Genomic DNA, 19,954 nt, shown 5'->3' on the forward strand with positions numbered 1-19,954 from the left:
ACTTTATTTTTATAGGAAATGTTACCTTCGAGGATATTATATCTGTTGCACCATTCGGCAATACCATGGACGTTGTAGCTTTGAAAGGAAAAATTTTAAAAGAAGTTCTGGAAAATTCTGTGAGAGAATATGACTTGGAAGCGATCGATCCACCTGGTAATTTCCTACAGGTTTCAGGTAAAATTTCGTTAACTTTTAAATTTATGTAATTTTTTTTATTTAATTGTGAAATATCAATTAGGAATTCAATGCCTTTATAAGTATAATATGTGAAAAAGTGAATTCCTACTATAATAAGATGTATAGTATTTGATGATGTTTCAACTTTCTTAATTATTAAGAATTGTATTATTAGTCTTATTATGTCTCGTAAAAAAAATTTGCAAAAAAAAAAAAAATCAATTTTTAAAGTGCAATTCTTTTTATTTTATTTCTTTCTCAAAATTAGTATAAATTCTTCTTAAAAAGAATTTTTTTAAGAAGAAGAAAGAAGAAAAGAAATAAATAAATAAAAATCTTTTGTTTAATATTGGAAATAAATCTCATTTACAATCTCTTTTATTGTAAAATTATTTTTAAATTTTATAAATTAGCCCCAACAATATATTTTGTATTATTGTTAAATTTTTTGCATGTAGAGTTTGAAGTGTTTAAGTTGCAGTATGGTATCTATTAATATTGATAATGCCATTTGTGGTATGGAATCCATTATTATTGCATCATTGAATTCAAGTAAAATAATCTTCGATTGGCTGAATTATCTTATTAATTTAATTTCGCCAATTAATGTGTTGTGTCCGTGCGTCAACAAAAATAAACTGCAGACAAACTTACTATAAAACTAAATCTTATTACATTATAGATATTATTATCAAATTTACATCAACTTATTTTCATTCAAAATTCTAGCATCGTTTTTAATACAACAAATTAAAAGTTCCAAAAATATCACTGTTGCCAATCTGAATTTTTCAACTATTTACAAAATTAAATTTATAATTATTAAAATAATCGTTAGCTACTTTTAAATAAAATATTTACGATTTATGCCGCAACATATACAAATGATCTTTTAAAACTTTCAACTGTCTGTTCATTGCAGCATCTTTTCCATAAAGATTATTACACTTACGTTAGCTTATTGTGAAATTATTGAAAAATTTACTTTTAAAAATCTTTATTTGTGATAATTCCATTCTATATTCGACTATACATTTTTAGATAAATTTCTTAAGATTTTTTAAGTTGTGAAAGTCATCATCATTAATTTAATTATTATATAGAATATTTTGTTAACTTTGAATTTCGAAAATTGTAGATAGGTTATCAATTTTCTAAATAATAAGGAATTCGAAGTTCGAATTTAAGTTACTATTTTCATAAGGATAATTTGCATGAATAAACTTTTGGGCGTATTAAAGCACAAAATTCCATTAGAGTTATAAGTAATAAACTGATATATTCCTTCATTTTTTAAACAGAATTAAATTCAATACATCGCAGAAAATTTCATTTTTCTCGATTAATTCAAAAAATTGAAAAGGAAATGAATAATGCCCAGACGATTTCGGAAACTTAGATTCTAAATTATATTTGAATAAGCAAATTTATTTATCGTTTGCTGTGTGTCAAACATTAAAAATACTTTATTCTTCAAATATACACAGCTCTTTTTTTGTTTGTTCTTCTTAGGTCTACGCGTGACATACAATGTCTCGCGGCCAGTTGGTTCGAGACTGGTCGAAGCACTGGTGCGCTGTGCTGACTGCAGGGTACCGAAATTTGAGCCAATCGATGATGAGAAAGTGTACTGGGTCGTGATGAGCACATACATGACGAAAGGTGGAGATAATTTCCCCGCTATAAAAGAGAACTCGTTAGGGAACAGAAATACAGGTTGGTAGCTATAAGTAATATAATTAACACCGAAATTATAACTATAAATAACATCGAAAAAGATGTAACCATAAGTAACATTGAAAATATAGCTATAAATAACATCGAAATTATGACTATAAGTAACATCGAAATTATAACATTGAAATCATAACAATAAGTAACGTGAAATTATAACAATAAGTAACGTGGGATTATAGCAATAAGTACCATCGAAACTATAAGTAACGTGAAATTATAACAACAAGTAACGTGAAATTATAACAATAAGTAGCATCGAAACTATAAGTAACGTGAAATTATAACAATAAGTAGCATCGAAACTATAAGTAACGTGAAATTATAACAACAAGTAACGTGAAATTATAACTATAAGTAGCATCGAATCTATAAGTAACATTGAAACTATAAGTAACGTCGAAGTTATAACTATAAGTAACATTGAAACTATTACTATAAGTAACATCGAAAGATTTTAAAATAGTGCAATTCTGACTTGTAACATGTTCAATGAGTGCAGATATTTTTTTATGGCTATATTACTCTAATATTACAGGCTTCATAGATTACTTAAATATATTTCCGAATTCAAGTCAAAACGTTTTAAAGTCATTCAACGTGCGATTTCTAGAATATAGCCGGACTACAACGAGCACAAACTTAATCGAGATTCGAATGTTTAGTCCAAATTGCCTTGAATCCTTCTATCCTTTATATATATATATATATATATATATATATATATATATATATATATATATATATATATATATATATATATATATATATATATATATATATATATATATATATATATATATATATATATATATATATATATATAACGGGCCGCGGTGGCCTGGTGATAAGGTCTCGGCTCGTGAGCCGTAGGGTTTCAGGTTCGAGACCTGATTCCACTGAAGAACCGTCGTGTAAGGGGGTCTGTTGCACTTGAAATCCGTCAGGGCCAAACGTCCTCCCGTTAGTGTGGAGAGGGGGTGCCAGCTCAGGCGTCGTCCTCGTCATCTGACCGCGGTTCAAAATTGCGAGGTTCGTCCCAAAATAGCCCTAGTGTTGCTTTAGAACGGGACGTTACTACAACTAAATTAAACATGTGTATATACAATATAAGTGAATGTCCATTTGTTTGTTTGTTTCTTGAAATTTTGCACTATTCCACACTCTTTGAAAGATTTGAACGAAATCTGCCACACTTGTTTTTTAGCATTTTTAACTGTTGAATTAAAAATTTCATGTGCCATTTTAAAAGAACTGAAAAGGACGTAAAAAGAATTTTTCAGAAGTGTTCTGCTGTAACTTTAAAATATATCATCACCCAAAATTTATCTTTACACCATCTATCTATACTTACATAAAGCTCAATGTGTGTGTGTGTGTGTGTGTGTGTGTTGGCGCTCTACAGGCCAGACCGTTTGACCTACAGCTACCAAATTTGGTACATGTATTCCTTGGAGGTCGGAAATGGGCACCTGGGGTCTCTTTTTTTGAATTTTTAATTAGAATTTTAATTATTAATTAAAAACTAACTTTCCCACCAAAAAAATCTTCATTTTCCTCACCGACAAATGAGTAAGGCTTCATTTTTTTCCCCCAATAGTAATGAGGCTAGGCTTAAGATTTCTCGGCTGTTTATTTTCTTAATGTTTGATGCATATAAAATTAAACATTGTTAATGAATCGATCTGGTCATGATGAATCTGAGAAAATTTTACTGACAAATTCTTGAAATATTACATAAATTAAGAAAGATATTCTTTAGTGCCCATAAAGTTTAAACGCTCAGTGACTGTTTTCAGTAAGTTTTAAAATATTTTGATGAAGAAGCTATTAAAGTAGGAATTGCATAAAATATTTAATTATTAAAATTTTAACGAACATTAAGATTGGCGAACCGGCTGGTCGCCAAAGGCGGCTAGTCTTAAAATATAGAAAAGAGAAGCGTTTTTCACTAAAGTCAATTCCATGCAATTTTTCTTCATTTTTCAATTAAATTTTCGAACTAAAAATATTTCTATGAATTCCATTTTTTTTTTTTTTTTTTTTGTAAAAATATTAAACTTATTTTGCTGTTCGCAACATTTTCATTAACATTCGCAAGCTTTTACTAATGTTAAATTTCAGTCACTTTCTTTAGACAATTTCATTTTTCTTTTTAATAAAAGCAAAAATTTTATCTTTCATGTGCAATAATTTACTTTAAGCCATGTCTTTTTGACATTAAATCGTGTCTAGATTTTAAGACTATTACAATTTTATTATATCCAGTTGGCATATTAATTAATAATTAATTACATTTGAGTGTCTTAAAAACTTCTGTCTAAAATTATGAAACATAAAAACAAATGCATTTTGCACGTTTTTGCATACAGAAGAGATAAACACAGGTGGAGATTTTGTTTTGGATTTTGTTTATGGATTTATTTTTTACTTTATTTTTTATAATATTTTACAATTAATATATTAAATATAGTTTTATTAATTTATGACTGGGAAAATACTACATAACTATAACGATTAAATATAAAGAATAATTGCTAGAAATTATGTTGTTGTTGTTGTTTTTAATGGCACACTTGTCATAGACAAGCCCGCTGATGGAAGTCACCGATTGCTTCTTTTTGGTGCCCCTGAATTTTTCTATTTCTCTACGTATTGTGTTAAAAAGATGGATATTTACAGAAAAAAACATAGTAAAATAAAAAAATGGTCAACATACTAAAATTTGAAAAACTATAGGAAAAAATGGCAAATAAAATAAAAACACACACAAACTCGCATCAGAAAGAACAAAGAGCAAAAAATTCCATTAACATAATTTATTGAATTTTTAGAAATTTTTAAAAAATAATCCTTTTTTTACAAAGTTTTAACCATTAAATTTTTTGCATTCAACATACAAATTCCCTTGTCATTTTTTAATATTTTAAATTTACTATTGAGTCATTTTTTAAAGCAAGTTTGATCGATTTTGTTTGAACATTTTTCATCGATTTTTAATTAATTGTTTTCCTGATGTGTTTAGTTATTTTCCTTTTTTGCTTTGAGGAAAAAACGCTGATCCTCGGATAAACCGCTGACTTCTTCGCTGATTTGGCAAGGCGCCAATTTAGGGAAACAAGAATTATGAAAATTGTTTTTGTGTAATCTAGAATCTAATGGAATCGTCTGCATTAATTTTTTTAATTTCGCTTTTCCCCTATATATCTATTTTTCTCTTTTTAATCGCATCTGTAATTTTAGTTATCTGTTTTAATTTTTAACGTCTGTCGTTCATTTGGTAATATCATTGTCACATAGCTTATTATTTTTTATTCATATTATTTTATAGCTTATTATTTTTTGTGTCATTGTGGTTTTGATTTTGCTCGCATTCATTATATCGGGCATCGCAGTGATGGTTATAAAGTAGAAATAATAAAATTATTTCTTAGTAATCACTTTAATCGGGTAATTTGGTAATCTGCCTCTCTCTTTTAAAACTCATTTGACATAATAAATGACATTTTGTCATTTAAAATTAAGGTGCATGTCTTAAAGGTCTAAGTTCGTTTATTCTAGGTAAGTCATTAATTTCTTAAGAAGAATTTTAATTTATATACATGCTTTTTGGAAAGAAGCTAACACTAGTAGGCTAAAAAAAACCCCTCATGATCGGAAAAGAAAGAAGTTACTCTATGATTTTTTGCGACGTTTATGTCCAATTTTCAAATAAAAATATTCGTCAAACGCATTAAACTTTATTGCGGTGTTGGCATACCTATAAACATCGTAAAAATAAAAAGTAATCAAAAAATAAATGAATACTTCTTGAAAAATAAATAAAAATCTCGAATATTTTTGTTCTTTGTTTGAGTGTTTTTTTTTTTTAATTGACCTGAAAATCTTCAGGTTTTCAGGTACCTGTTTATATTCTTTATTATAAAGTCTTAATCTTCTTCTTCTAAAAGGTACTATTGTGATTTTATTACCCTTACGGGGTTAATCTGTATTTTCTCTATTTATTTTATAGATATTATTATTCTCTCGACGTTTTAGATTAGCATTACATTTGTAATAGCAAAGATAAACATTAATAAATAGCTATTTGTCACTAGAAATTTATATCTTCCAGTTATAAATATAATGGAAAATCCTGTTTCTTTGACGAAGTTCTCGTTTATAAAGGTATTTTAATGTTTCGATCATCCTTAAATTTTTTCATTCTGGAGAATTAACATGAAATTATGATAACTTTCGATCTTATTCTCATGGAGACAAGGAAAAGCCTTTTGCTCTTAACTTGCTATTTGCAAATCTCGCTCCGTTTGAGACCATGGGACTTCTAATTGGGTGTAATATTTTCAGTTTAGAGGCGATATCTTTATTTCCATGAATGAAACTGGTTTCACCTATGAATCAAAATGAGTCACAGGAAACAGTCGAGTACCTCAAAGTCGTCAGGAAAACTTTTTTTTTGACATACTGGTTCTAATAAAGAAATCAAACCAGAATATAACGTTTGATATCAAGTTCACGCTGATTTTCCGAATTCATGTAACATGCAAATGATATAATTTTTGTTAATATTACTGATTAAAGTAATGTAATATTTGCATGAAAGAACTCGGTAAGCAACTTAACGTTAATAAAAATTGGCCTTAATTATTTTGTTCATCAAATATGCCATCAGTTTCAAAATGGGCTTTTTTAGAACATCAGTCAAATTGACTTAATTTTTCTATTAATGGATCATAGTAATGATTATCTAAACCAAAAACAGGATAATCTCTCCGATCTTTCACACATTCTCTCCTTCGTCTTATCCTTCTTTCAATGCATAAAATTGTGGACCTTGGATAAGGCCATAACTGTTTTGCAAGGCATATGCAATCAATAATTACGAAATATAGATCTTTGGTGTGTATCGACCATTTTTCACTGCATCTATCGTACGAAATGTATTTTGAACGCTTTTCTGCTGACTGAATAAAACCAATATTTGAACAAAACAACAATTATAATCACAAGGTTTCACTGATTTTAGTAATTGCGTTTGCACCGACACATGGTCAACCGTTCGGAAGATTAGGAAGATACTGTAGTTGTTTCTTATGTCACTTGCCATCGACAAGCCCCCGCTGTTCGAAGCGAATTTAAGCCTGAGGGGGAGTGCCTCTTGTTTCTATAGTAGCACCATCTAGGGCCAAGAGAGCGACTTAGCTACACACACGTCACAACCCTTTTTACGGGGCGGACTTCATTCACGCAAACACAGATCATAATTTAGACCTGAATCAGAGAACGATCACCCCTGATACAGTACCCCCATTGGTATTACTCTCGACATGTAGGACTTTGTGACCACGACAGATTTAACCCGCGTCAGCCACCAAGCACGCAGGGAATCTTCGGCAGGCGGGTTTCGAACTTGCAACCTAAGGGACACGAATCCAACGCTCTACCAACCAGGCTATCCCGGCCTAGGAAGATACTAAACATGTGTACCCAATTTTCTCTCTCTAATTCTTTGCGAGTTCATTTGTGATCGAACAGCCAGACAGACAGCCTTTCCGTGAATAGATTTCTTTCAAAATTTCATATAAATCTACAAATTTGGTCCTAAATTCATACACCAATTCATTACCGTTGAGATATCATCTCCACAGATAGACATAATTCCAAAAATGTGTTTTTCGAACTGAGAGAGGTTTGAAATGTGGAGAGTCATTAACATTTCGATTTCGAATTTTTTGACAATTATAATATTCTTCTAAACTTCGTATACCAGAAAGTTAAAACCTTATCTAAAATTTTCCTTATGTTAAAATTTCTCTTTTTTTTTCTTTACAGATGAATTGGACATAGATATAATCATCAAGTATGCACAAAAGAATTCTCCCATCATCACCGGGCTGGAGAACAGAGTGACCGTTCTGTCTTCCAAAGATGACAAACCCCCAGCTGAAGCAAACGACACGAATCCAAACAACGCCGGCGAATCTCCAGATTCTCACATAGAAGCAAGCAGCACAGAAGCAGGCAAGGCTGCACCTGAAACAATAACAGAAGCATCGCTGGTCGATAGCCTGATTAGTGAAATCAATGCCGGCTTGGAAGCGATGAATACAGGCTTGGAAGAAGCAGGCAAGAAAGCGAATAAAATCTTCCAAGTGGACTTCCCAATATTAGGTTGAACATGCGAATATTCATGAAAAATTTCTCAAGCGTTTTATCATAAAGGAAAAGAGCCATTGTGAATGGAATAGTCATTGGAGATATAAAATTGTTCTTCGAGTTTGTTATGTAATATACTCAGAATAAATTTTATTGTCTTTCAAAAGAATGCTCTGTTTTTTACATTTGCTCAAATTTTGGTGTTGGCCTATTATATTTTGTAAAATAAAGTAACAATAAAACAAACATTTACTTTTATTCAATCAAAATTATCTTTTCGACGTATCCTGTTAAAAATTGTTTATTAAATACAAATACAAACTGAATTTAAATAAAGTGAAATATTTTGTATTTAAAACTGTTAGCAAAAATAGGATGCTCGTTTCATATTTTCTTTCCATCCGAATGCGTGTACACAAACTGTTGATGATTCGAACCTCGTTCGAATCGATTTCTCAAATGAAGTGAAATGATGCTTCCAATTATATATGCAAATGTTTTTCACTATATATATAAGAGCGGAACCACTCGTATGGTAGTTACTTAGATGCATAGATAATGCTTAGACGTAGATGTTTAGACATAGATTCAGATTTTTTTTTTTTTTTACTTGTGTTCGGAGCCTGTGTCGGTGTGAAATTTTATAATGTATTAAATGTTTGTTTGTTTGTCTCAAGAAATAAAAGTCTGTTTTTAAGAAGTCTTCTCAACCTGCAACATTTTATAAGAACCAGTCACATGCATTTTTCACTGCTATTATTAGAACATTTTACTCTGCGGACCTTACAGACGATTGATCTTGGCAATTACAGGGTTTGAACCCAAATATCGTCTGACAAAAACATTAATATTTTATAGAATCTTCCACAATACTAGTTTTATTTTGTTTATTACAACGGCCCTCGAGTGACATATTCTATAGAGCTAACAATATCACACAAAATGTGTTTTTTTTAATTTAAAGGTAATTAAATATTAAAAAGACATTTAAAATATGAATTTTTATTTTTTGATATAGATAATGTAGGAAAAGTGTTGTAACCTTCAAAAAATTCAAACTCGAGATTTTGAAGAATTCACATTTCAGACCTCCTAGTACGGAAAAGCACACATTTGGAAAATGTCCATCTGTCTATGACAAAAATTACTCTAAAATGCTTTGAGCTTGACAAATAATATTTGATATATGGCCTTTACACCAAATTTGTAGATTGTTGTCAAATTTTAAACAAATTCTATACGAAAGAAGTCTGTCAGTCCGAATATAAGCTGCTATGATAACAACAAAACAAAGAGAACTAGAGGGATAAAACTCGGTACATAGATCTAACATCTATGTTGTAGACACCTGTCAAATTTTGAACTAAATCCAACTAGAAGTTGAACGTCTGTCTGTCTGTATTTTCTTAAGCATCTATACTCAATAAACTCAAAAGCATAAAGATTTAAATATGTCTAGTTGTATAAATGATTTTTTTACTACAATTGTAGTTCTGTGTGAAATTTTGGTCTTAATTAGTGAGAAAATCGCGTTTAAAACACAAATTCGGTTTTCGAGTACTATTAAATGGGCGCCAGGGATTGATCGCCAAATAACTCGCCAAGGATTACATAATAGATTCAGGAAAAATGCTAAATTCACGCCAATGATTAATATTTCGTTGCTATCGTGCGCCATTGCCATGCAGGGCTATTTCTGCTTTATTCAAAGTTCACAATTTTTTGCGGCGATTAAAAGAGAATATACAAGAAAGCTTTGGCGAAACCACTCCCGCTAGTTTTCCGTAAAATCCCACGCATTTGAAAAATTCAAAAATTGATTAATGGAACTCTTTTTATAAAAGTTTATCCGACGTCAATTGTTTGATGGATCTTCATTTAAAATTTGGTCACTCAGTCAAGATGAGTTTGACGGATATGGAATATCCGACCGATTCTCAACCTGTGGGGCACGCCCCCCTAGGGGGGCGCGAGCACACTAGAAGTGTGGGCGCGAAAATATCCAAGAGAAAATATTATTTAAAAGAGAAAAAGAGAAAATATTATGACTGAAAGGAAAACACACATACACATAGAAAACAAAATACATTTCGACATATTTAATAACTTATTGAAGTAAAACAACTTACTTAATCAAAACTTACTAAATTAAAAACAAATTTAATAATTATTAGTGACTTCCTTGGGCCTGTCTTACAGAGCAAAGTTTTTCGAAGGAAGGCTTAATATTAGAAATAGCCAGTCTCAGTTCTCGAATATGTCCACCAAGTACCTAAATTTCATCACAAATAAACCATCGCGAAAATTCTCGGCCTCCTGTCTGTTTTCTTCATCTAGGAAATGGCGATTTCTTCTCTTAATTCATAAACACGTTGCAAAAATTTCCCACGTGATGACCATCTTGCCTCGCAATAAAATAGTAACGCTGAATGTACTGAACTTATGTCTTCACAAAGTGCGGAAAAGATTCTCGATTTCAGGGGTCTCATTTTTATATAATTTACTACGGTTACAACTGTAGTTAACACAATATTCAAACAAGGACTCATTTCTTTCGAAGCCAAAGTTTCTCTGTGGATCATGCAATGTGTGCACTGAGGCGATTTTTGTTTTAAAAGTGCTTGTATATCTTGGAATCTTTCGCATTGAACGAGCACCATCGGTGCGTATTCCGACGCAATTTTTCCATTCTATGTTTGCCTCGTTCATAAAATCATTTAAAATAGCAAATAATGCGAGTGCTGATGTTTTGAATTCTATTGGTTTGCAGAAAAGTAGTTCTACTACTGACATATTACCACAAATTCGAACATGGCAATTAAATGAGCATCTTTATTACTATCTGTTGCTTCGTCAAGTTGTATTGAAAACAATTTGTCACGCAAATTGTTATGATTGTCATTGCTTGTTATATGATTTTAATTTTAATTCGAAGAATTCTCTGGGTTTGTTGAGTACTCACTATGAAGCGTTTCCGAATGTCGTTTAAGTTTATTAGGTTTCATGCTGTCTGCGGCCAACAATTTTGAGCAAATGATACACAGGGGCCTTTTTTCTTCATTTACTTCAGTACTGGTAAACCCAAAATTTAAGTATTCTTGAGAATATTTCCTTGGTTTTATTTTCGGAACCACGCTCGTCTGTGTACTTGTTGATCCTTGACTATCGTCTAATGCTTAGTTACTTCCGCTTAAAAATTTATTCATGAGTCTGCTGCCGTGAATATTTTATATGGTGAATTGCAATTAACACGAAAACATATATAACATACAAATTCACAATTGATTCGATAGCGATAAAAGGATCGACTCGAATGAGACTGGCTAGAATTGAAACTTGCGTATCGAATATTTTCCTTCTTCTTATGAGAAAACATTTACTCCTCGTATGCTCGAGACGACCTCGGTCGTGTGGATTCCCTTGCACAAACATTCCTATTTTTTTTCACTTTCGTTTTGTCATGCTTCTGTTTTATTTCTTTTATTATTCTAAAAAAATGTATTCCCCGTTTCTAAATTTAGCTCACCCCGTTAACGTTAACTTTCATTGATGAATTTTTCTACTTTCATATTCTTTTAACGTTATCTCCCTATTTGGCTTTCATTTCAAATATAATATTTAAATTTTCTCCTCTTTCATTCGCTTCATCTGTTCATCTGTTGTCCAAAACGCAAGATGTGGTTTTTCGCCAACGTTGGCTCGCTTTTACTCTTGTTTTGGCAGTTAATTAAAAGTAATTTAAAAACAGAATCCAAAATACTCAATATACATTATTCTTGTATACATTTTATTGTAAGGGGGGGGGGGGCGATGAAAGTTCTGATTGAAAACTGGGCCACGAATACTGAAAGGTTGAGAAACGCTGGAATATCCAAATATATAAAAAGATAGCAAGAATAGTATTTCGACGTACATGCAGCATGTATGATCTATGAGTATATGATCATGTGGAAACTGTTTTTATTCAGGTAGAGTTGGTGCGCCAACTGCATTTGGCGTTTTAATGGTATGCTTAAGAATATGATAGAAAGAGTAGACAAATGAGTTTTTAATCAGAATGGTAACGAAATTTGTAGAACTGGATTCAATGGATTTAATGACTGGTGTAATATGTAAATAGATTCAATGATTGATTACAATGGATTCAATAATTGGTCTCAATAGATTCAATGATTGGTTACAATGGATTCAAAGATTATTCTCAATGGATTCAATGATTGGTTACAATGGATTTAATGATTGGTGTAATATGTATATGGATTCAATAATTGGTCTCAATAGATTCAATGATTGGTTACAATGGATTCAAAGATTATTCTCAATGGATTCAATGATTGGTTACAATGGATTTAATGATTGGTGTAATATGTATATGGATTCAATGATCGATCTCAATGGATTCAATGATTGGTTACAATGGATTCAAAGATTGATCTCAATAGATTTAATGATTGGTTGCAGTGGATTCAAAGATTATTCTCAATGGATTCAATGATTGGTTACAATGGATTTAATGATTGGTGTAATATGTATATGGATTCAATAATTGGTCTCAATAGATTCAATGATTGGTTACAATGGATTCAAAGATTATTCTCAATGGATTCAATGATTGGTTACAATGGATTTAATGATTGGTGTAATATGTATATGGATTCAATAATTGGTCTCAATAGATTCAATGATTGGTTACAATGGATTCAAAGATTATTCTCAATGGATTCAATGATTGGTTACAATGGATTTAATGATTGGTGTAATATGTATATGGATTCAATGATTGGTCTCAATGGATTCAATGATCGATCTCAATGGATTCACTGATTGGCCTCAACGAATTCCGTGATTGGTCTCAATGGATTCAATGATTGGGCTCAATGGATTCAATTATTGGTGTAAATGGGATTCAATGATTGGTGCAAAAAGATCATTTCAGAAGAGCTTCAAAAGACGAAAAACTTTTTTCACTCCATTTCTGATTGTCAAACAGATATATAGGATGCAAAACATCGTTTGCTAACTTTAAGAATAATCTATGTTTACAAATGAAAACAAATTTTACAGTAGAATATATGATCAAAAATTTAAAAACCATCATTTACGGAGATGCTCTTTATCAATAAATTAAGAATAAAAAAAGATACCGTTCTGCGCATTATCTGGTATATCTATAAAACGTACCGAAACATATAATTAAATTCATATATTTAAAACGTATAGTTACTCTTTTTTAAAAAACATAGATAAATTCTACACGAATTAAGTCAATATTTTTCAAAATATTCTATGAGGAAATTTTATATAAAGTTTTTGAGTATTTTCAAGCAGGTTGTTTTTTAATATGTGGCATTTGAAATCATAAAATTTATTTATAAAATAAAATTTTCAAAGAAAACAAATATGTGATAGACCATAGTCTAATGTGCAAAATCAGAAAAAAAAATGTTCATATAAAACCTTTGAATATTTATTATGAATTCAACTCTAAAATATAAGTTTTGAAGTGCCTGAATGCGAAAGAAAAATTGTAGTAGATAATTACTAGTTTTTAGCATATATATATATATATATATATATATATATATATATATATTTGAAATAATCAGAAGTACCAAAAGATCTGTTTCTCAACATCAACTACTATATCGAGTATGCCAATTTTTATTTCATACTGTTCTTTCTAGAATTATGAAACCCTTCACACTTTTGCGCATTCATCAGGAAGATTTTATTTCGTCAAAAAACGTAAGAGGAAAGATGAAAGTGTGGTGAATTGCATATAAGCCAGTTAACAACTATTCTTCCCGAACGATCGTTTTGGTATAACTGTTAAGTTACTGGACTGCTAATCACAAGGTCCCAGGTTCTATCCTTCGCGCATCGCTCACCGCCTTAAAAGAAGAAGATGTTTACGTTTAGCAATAGGGTGGATACAGATTATTTGCAGAGTTAGAATGTATAATAACAACTCATTTTTCTACGCTGCACCCCTTAACGAAGTAATATCGTCGACCAGTGTTAATCTTGGGAACCCAAAACGAAAAGTATGAATGCTGACGACGCATAGATAAGTTATCAGTGGACGCTTGCTCCTGGCTATTTTCAATAGGAATCAAAAACACTACCTCACCATACATTCTCAAAAAGGGGGGGGGGGGAGATGGTCGAGGAAGTTAATATAACCCCTCAGCTATAATAAGTGATCTGATTTCCCCAATTTTTATTTCATCTGAAAGCACATAACCTTAAGGTATGTTTTCAATTACCATGTCTACCAGCGCCTTACGATTTTGAGATAAATCCCTAAAACATCATTTTACTCTATATTCTGCCGGCGTCCTGCCTTGGGGTAGCGCATCTACTCCGTGATCTGAGCGTCCCGGGTTCGAATCCTGGTTCGGGCATGACTGTTCTTTATCTGTGTTCTATCTGTGAAATGTGTGAATGTGCCCCCCTGTACAAAGGGGTTGTGCAAGCGAATATGTGAGCTTCATCTTCATTTGAGCTAGAAGTTAGACTTCTGCCCTCGGGTGCTCAGGGGACTTTATCCTTTGAAGCTACTGCACCCCCTTTCCGTGGTAACGCGGAAGACACCATCATCACTCTGTATTCTGTAAGGGAAGGAGATCATTGGCAGAATACCTAAGCCACAACCACTGGATCTTTTCGGCAAGATTTATTATCATATAAACGTTCAGTATCCGCAGTTACGTCATCAATGACTGCCTGCCACCAACAGACTTCCGGTTTTGATAAAAATCTCAAAAATTCTTCGTCACTATATTTTCTGTATCCAAGAAACGTTAACAGGATTTTCCAGCTACAACCATTGAACCAACTTTTTTCCCTTTCCTATTTCATATTAAACTTTATGAACTCTGTATAAGCCCCCTTCCATTTCCCAAAAATATTGCAAAATAAAATAACTTTACAGGGTCTTTAATTAAAAAAAAATCACTAACCTCAATCACTGTACAAGTTTCTTATTTCATTTAAAAACTCATGACGTCATCAATTGTCATCTGTTCCCTTCCGCTATCCATTTTTAATGGATACTGCAAAATTAAACCTTGACACAGAGATCAGCTTTGATAATTGGATAAATTTCGCCAATTTTACTCGCCAATGAATTTCCTTTCTTGAGTGCACAGGTAAACAATCACCATTCTCTACTTTTGTAGTGCCAATGTAAAATAGTACTTTCATTTATATGATAAGATGTAATTAACAAAGAATGTTGATATTCCTAGAATTAATCTATCTATACTTATAATAAAGCTCAATGTGTGTGTGTGTGTGTGTGTGTTGGCGCTCTACAGGCCAGACAGTTTGACCTACAGCTACCAAATTTGGTACATGTATACCTTGGAGGTTGGGAATGTGCACCTGGGGTTCCTTTTTTCGAATTTTTAATTAGAATTTTAATTATTAATTAAAAACTAACTTTTCCACCAAAAAAATCTTCCATTTTCCCCACCGCCAACTTTTCCGCCAAAAAAATCATCCATTTCCCCCACCGCCAAATGAGTAAGGCTTCAAATTTTTTTCTCCCAACAGTAATGAGGCTAGGGTTAATATTTTTCGGCGGATTATTTCAAACGATTCCGTTTATTTTCTTAATTTTTGATGCATTTAAAATTAAACATTGTTAATGAATCGATCTTTCAGATTCATTCTGAAGTACTTTTGAATTAAAATAAAACAGAATAAAGGAAATTAAAAATGTCTAATCCGCATAGCGTTACCCCAACTGGCGTAGAAAAAAATCACGTATTTGCGTTACGTAACTGGCGTTGAAAATTCACACATGCGCATTATGTTCTGAATTCCGCATTCTGTTGACAATTATTATCAACAGATGCGGACTGGATTTAAATTATTTTTAGGTTCGTTGTATGCTTTTGTAATTAAAATGTATTTATGTTAGTTATATATTTTTTGTATATGCTTATAGTTTTAAGTACATCGTTTTTTAAGTAGTTTTTTTAAAACCTGTTTTCAACCGTTTATTTTAAACGATTCGTTTTATTTTCTTAATGTTTGATGCAATTAAAATTAAACATTGTTAATGAATCGATCTTTTCATGATGAATCTAAGAAAATTTTGTTGACAAATTCTTGAGATATTACATAAATTAAAAAAGATATCCTTTAGTACCCATAAAGTTTAAACGCTGAGTGACTCTATTTTCAGTAATCAGATTATAAAAAAAATGCTTTGTTTCAGTAAAAAATATTATTATATTAATTGACGATTAATTCTTTCCACTTTAATTTAAAGCATAAATTCTACGGGTGCTAACAGAAAATTAGAGATACATATTACGTTATAACTGAAGGCCTTTATAATATTATGAATGAATTATATGATCAAATCAAATTATATGACAATCAAAATTTGAAGTTTTAAAATATTTTGATGAAGAAGCTATTAAAGTAGGAATTGCATAAAATATTTAATAATTAAAATTTTAACGAACATTAAGTTTGGCGAACCGGCTGGTCGCCAAAGGCGGCTAGTACTTATAATAAAGCTTAATGTGTGTGTGTGTGTTGGCGCTCTACAGGCCCGACTGTTCGACCTACAGTTATCAAATTTGGAATGTGTATACCTTGGAGACTGGGAATGTGCACCTGGGGTCCCGTTTTTTGAATTTTGAATTATAATTTTAATTATTAATTAAATACTAACTTTCCCGCCAAAAAACCTTTTCATTTTCCCCACCGCCAAATGAGTAAGGCTTCAGTTTTTTTCCCCACGCTAATGAGGCTAGGCTTAATATTTTTCGGCCGATTATTTCAAACGATTCTGTTTATTTTCTTAATGTTTGATGGATTTAAAATTAAACATTGTTAATTATTCGACCTTTCAGAGCCTTTTTTTGAATTTTTAGTTAAAAATTTAATTAATTAAAAATCAAGCGAAATTTCTGCGTTTTCTGCTATAATTTTCGAAACTATTACATCATAAAACTGATTTTTGTATCGAGTTAAAGCTCAAAAAATTATCTTTTTAATGATACCAATGCTTTAACCTTTGCATCAATCTATGCTCAAAATATTATCTTTTTTAATGATACTTATGCTTTAACCTATAAAATGAATTTCGATTTTTAACGAATTTTTAAAGAAATATTTTAATATTTTTAAACAATATATTTCGCACAAAAATAAAAATAAAATTTAGTCTGCACAAGCACGTGAATGGGAAAAAAAATTAGATTTTATCAACGCGTTGCCATCGCATTTACAGAAATTCAAATTAAAAATAAATGAATTATTATTGCAAGTTAAATAAATAAAAGTGTAATTTTCAGCACGTGTCTGTATGAAGTAAAAAAAAAAATTGAAATATGATATTTTCTAAAAAGTAAATGGAGGAAGAAATATCTATGATATTTTACAATATCTATATTATTAATTCAATAAAACAGTTTCATTTAAAACAGATGTGGTTTAATATATATAGGAAAACCCCTCTAATTAGCGCCCGTCAGCTAATTTAGGGCATACATCTGCTAACAAAATGGTCTAAATGAACTAAATAATTATATTTTATGTAACTTGAGTCAATAAATGCTCCGATGAATTACGAATTTTAAATTTTTACATAGGTCCTTTGCCCTTTGAATCATATTCTTGAGACACCCATATTTTAAATAAAAATATGGGTTCCAACTCCAATCAATTAAATTAATCTCTAAAACTGACTAATTTATGAAATTTAAATATCACTTTTCCATAAAAACTGGCGATTTTAGACCACTTCATCGACCGTCTCAAAGAAGATACTGCAATCTTCTTCCAGGTTTCTCGACAGCGATTGGCCTATGATTATGAAAATGTTGATTGTTCTAAAATTGATAAGTAAAAATTTCATAAATGTGTCAGATTTGATTTCAGAAGATAAAAACGTTTATTTATTTATTTAAAAGTTGAAGTGTTAAGAGTATTTCGCAGAATATGATTCCTTAGGACAAAAAGACTGTGTAAAATTTAAACTTCATAATTTTTACATAAGTACATTTATTGACTGAAATAAAATATTATTATTTACATCTTTTAATATTTTGAAAGTAAAACTATAAACTGTATTGTAAGATGAATCAAAGAAATTTTTGTTAAATAATTCTTTACGGTATTATATAAATTACGAAAATTATTCTGTAGTGCACGTATAACTTCAATGCTGAACGACTCAGCTTTCAATTTTCATATTAAAGAAAAAGACATGGTTGGTTTCGGTAAAAAAACTTTTTATATTAATTGCAGTTTAACGTTTCCATTGTAATTTAAAGTTGAGATTTATGGGCGCTGACAGAAAATTAAAGACAGAGATAAGTATTATAATGAAGAGAAGTGTTTAAAACCTACATAATAGTATAACTGAATTATATTACTATCAAAATCTGAAGCTTAAAAATATCTTGCAGAAAAAGCTATTAAGAGACCAATTTACATAAAATATTTAATTAAAAATTTTAGCTATCATCAATACTGAAGAACCGCTGGTCGCAAAAAGCGGCTAGTGCTAAATAAAGTATTAAAACGCCTTACTCATCGCCGATGGTGGTAAATATTCAATTATTACAAATTATTATCTTTAATGGCATTAAATTCGAAACAGCAGATTTACATTTTTCAATAATATTAAATTTTAAAAAACTGATTTTCTCTTATTCTATATTAGATCCTTATTATTATAGATCCGATACGCACTTCGATAGCTAATTATTCACTCATAACATATTTTAACTTATATTTTGCAAGAAGAAAATTCAGAAAGTTCTTTTTAAAAACAAGAAGCAAATGCTTAAACGAATAATTTTAGAATGGTAAAATCTCTTGATGACGTTATATAAAACACCTTTATAAGAAAATATTCTAATTAAAACTATTCCTTTTCAATTAATATTATTGATTCATTTTTTAACTTTAATTAATTTGAATAAATATGATTTTTTACTTACGTATTTGTGTTCGATTTCATTACCAAGGCGATATTTTTTCAAATGAGATATTTCATTTTTTTTTCCTTACTAAAAATTTATTTGGAATTACTGCAATTGTTATATTACATACAAATTATTATTATTTTTTTTAGTTTGAGATTAAAACGATAATTCTTTTAGATTGAAGCTGACAATTATAAATGAAAAAAAAAGCTTAATAAGAAATGAATAAAAAAATGAAATTTGTTCATATTTTCTTAAAAAATATATTTTTTTAAATTTTATTTTTGAAAATATTCTCTTTAAATGGATTCTTGAATTATTTCTTCAAAATTTGAACAATCATTAAACTCATTCTTTAATGCTATTTTAAGATTTTCAAGCTTTAAATAGTCGTTGATAGAAAAATATGTTTATAAATCAGAATGTTGACAGAGCTTTTGACAGTTATTCCAAATAAAACTACTGATGAAACTGATTGAATCAGTAATTACGAAGAAATGTTTTTCCGAACGGACGAATTGAATACATTGCTCACAAAATACAGCTGAATCAAGTTTCCTGCGAAAGATGACTAACAAATGATAGCCTGTGGAAAATAAAGATAAAGATATTTTTTGCATTGCGATTAAGAAAGCGAACACAATTCTCTACCGGATGTTTGAAAGCATTGCATTCCGAAGTGGCAACATCTGCGTTTTTTCTTTAGTAGCTATGCAGCTGTCGATCTCCGTCTTTGTGGTTCTCATTTTTTTATAAACTAATACAGAATGAATGATGGAATATTTCTTCCTGGGCTTTGATCAGAAAAGTTCAATGTCTATTGTTTAAATACATTTGCTTGAAAAAATCGCGTAGGAACATTAAGCAAATAATCAAGAATAAGAAAATAATATTATAATATTTATTTATATTTTATCTTTTATTCTAAT

The 19,954-nt window shown here is 30.4% G+C and overlaps 1 protein-coding gene across 1 annotated transcript in view; it reads left to right on the top strand.

Moving 5' to 3' along the window:
* Window positions 1–8,261, top strand: part of LOC129976048 (protein 5NUC-like) — a 29,255-nt gene extending 20,994 nt beyond the window's left edge. The window contains exons 7-9 of the mRNA XM_056089397.1: window positions 16–177; window positions 1,693–1,896; window positions 7,747–8,261. Of these exons, the coding sequence (XP_055945372.1) occupies window positions 16–177; window positions 1,693–1,896; window positions 7,747–8,090 (710 nt within the window). The 3' untranslated portion in view covers window positions 8,091–8,261. The remainder of the gene's footprint in view (window positions 1–15; window positions 178–1,692; window positions 1,897–7,746) is intronic.
* The last annotated feature ends 11,693 nt before the right edge of the window (window positions 8,262–19,954 follow it).

This window comes from Argiope bruennichi, chromosome 7 (assembly GCF_947563725.1).
Source record: "Argiope bruennichi chromosome 7, qqArgBrue1.1, whole genome shotgun sequence".
NCBI lineage: Eukaryota > Metazoa > Arthropoda > Arachnida > Araneae > Araneidae > Argiope > Argiope bruennichi.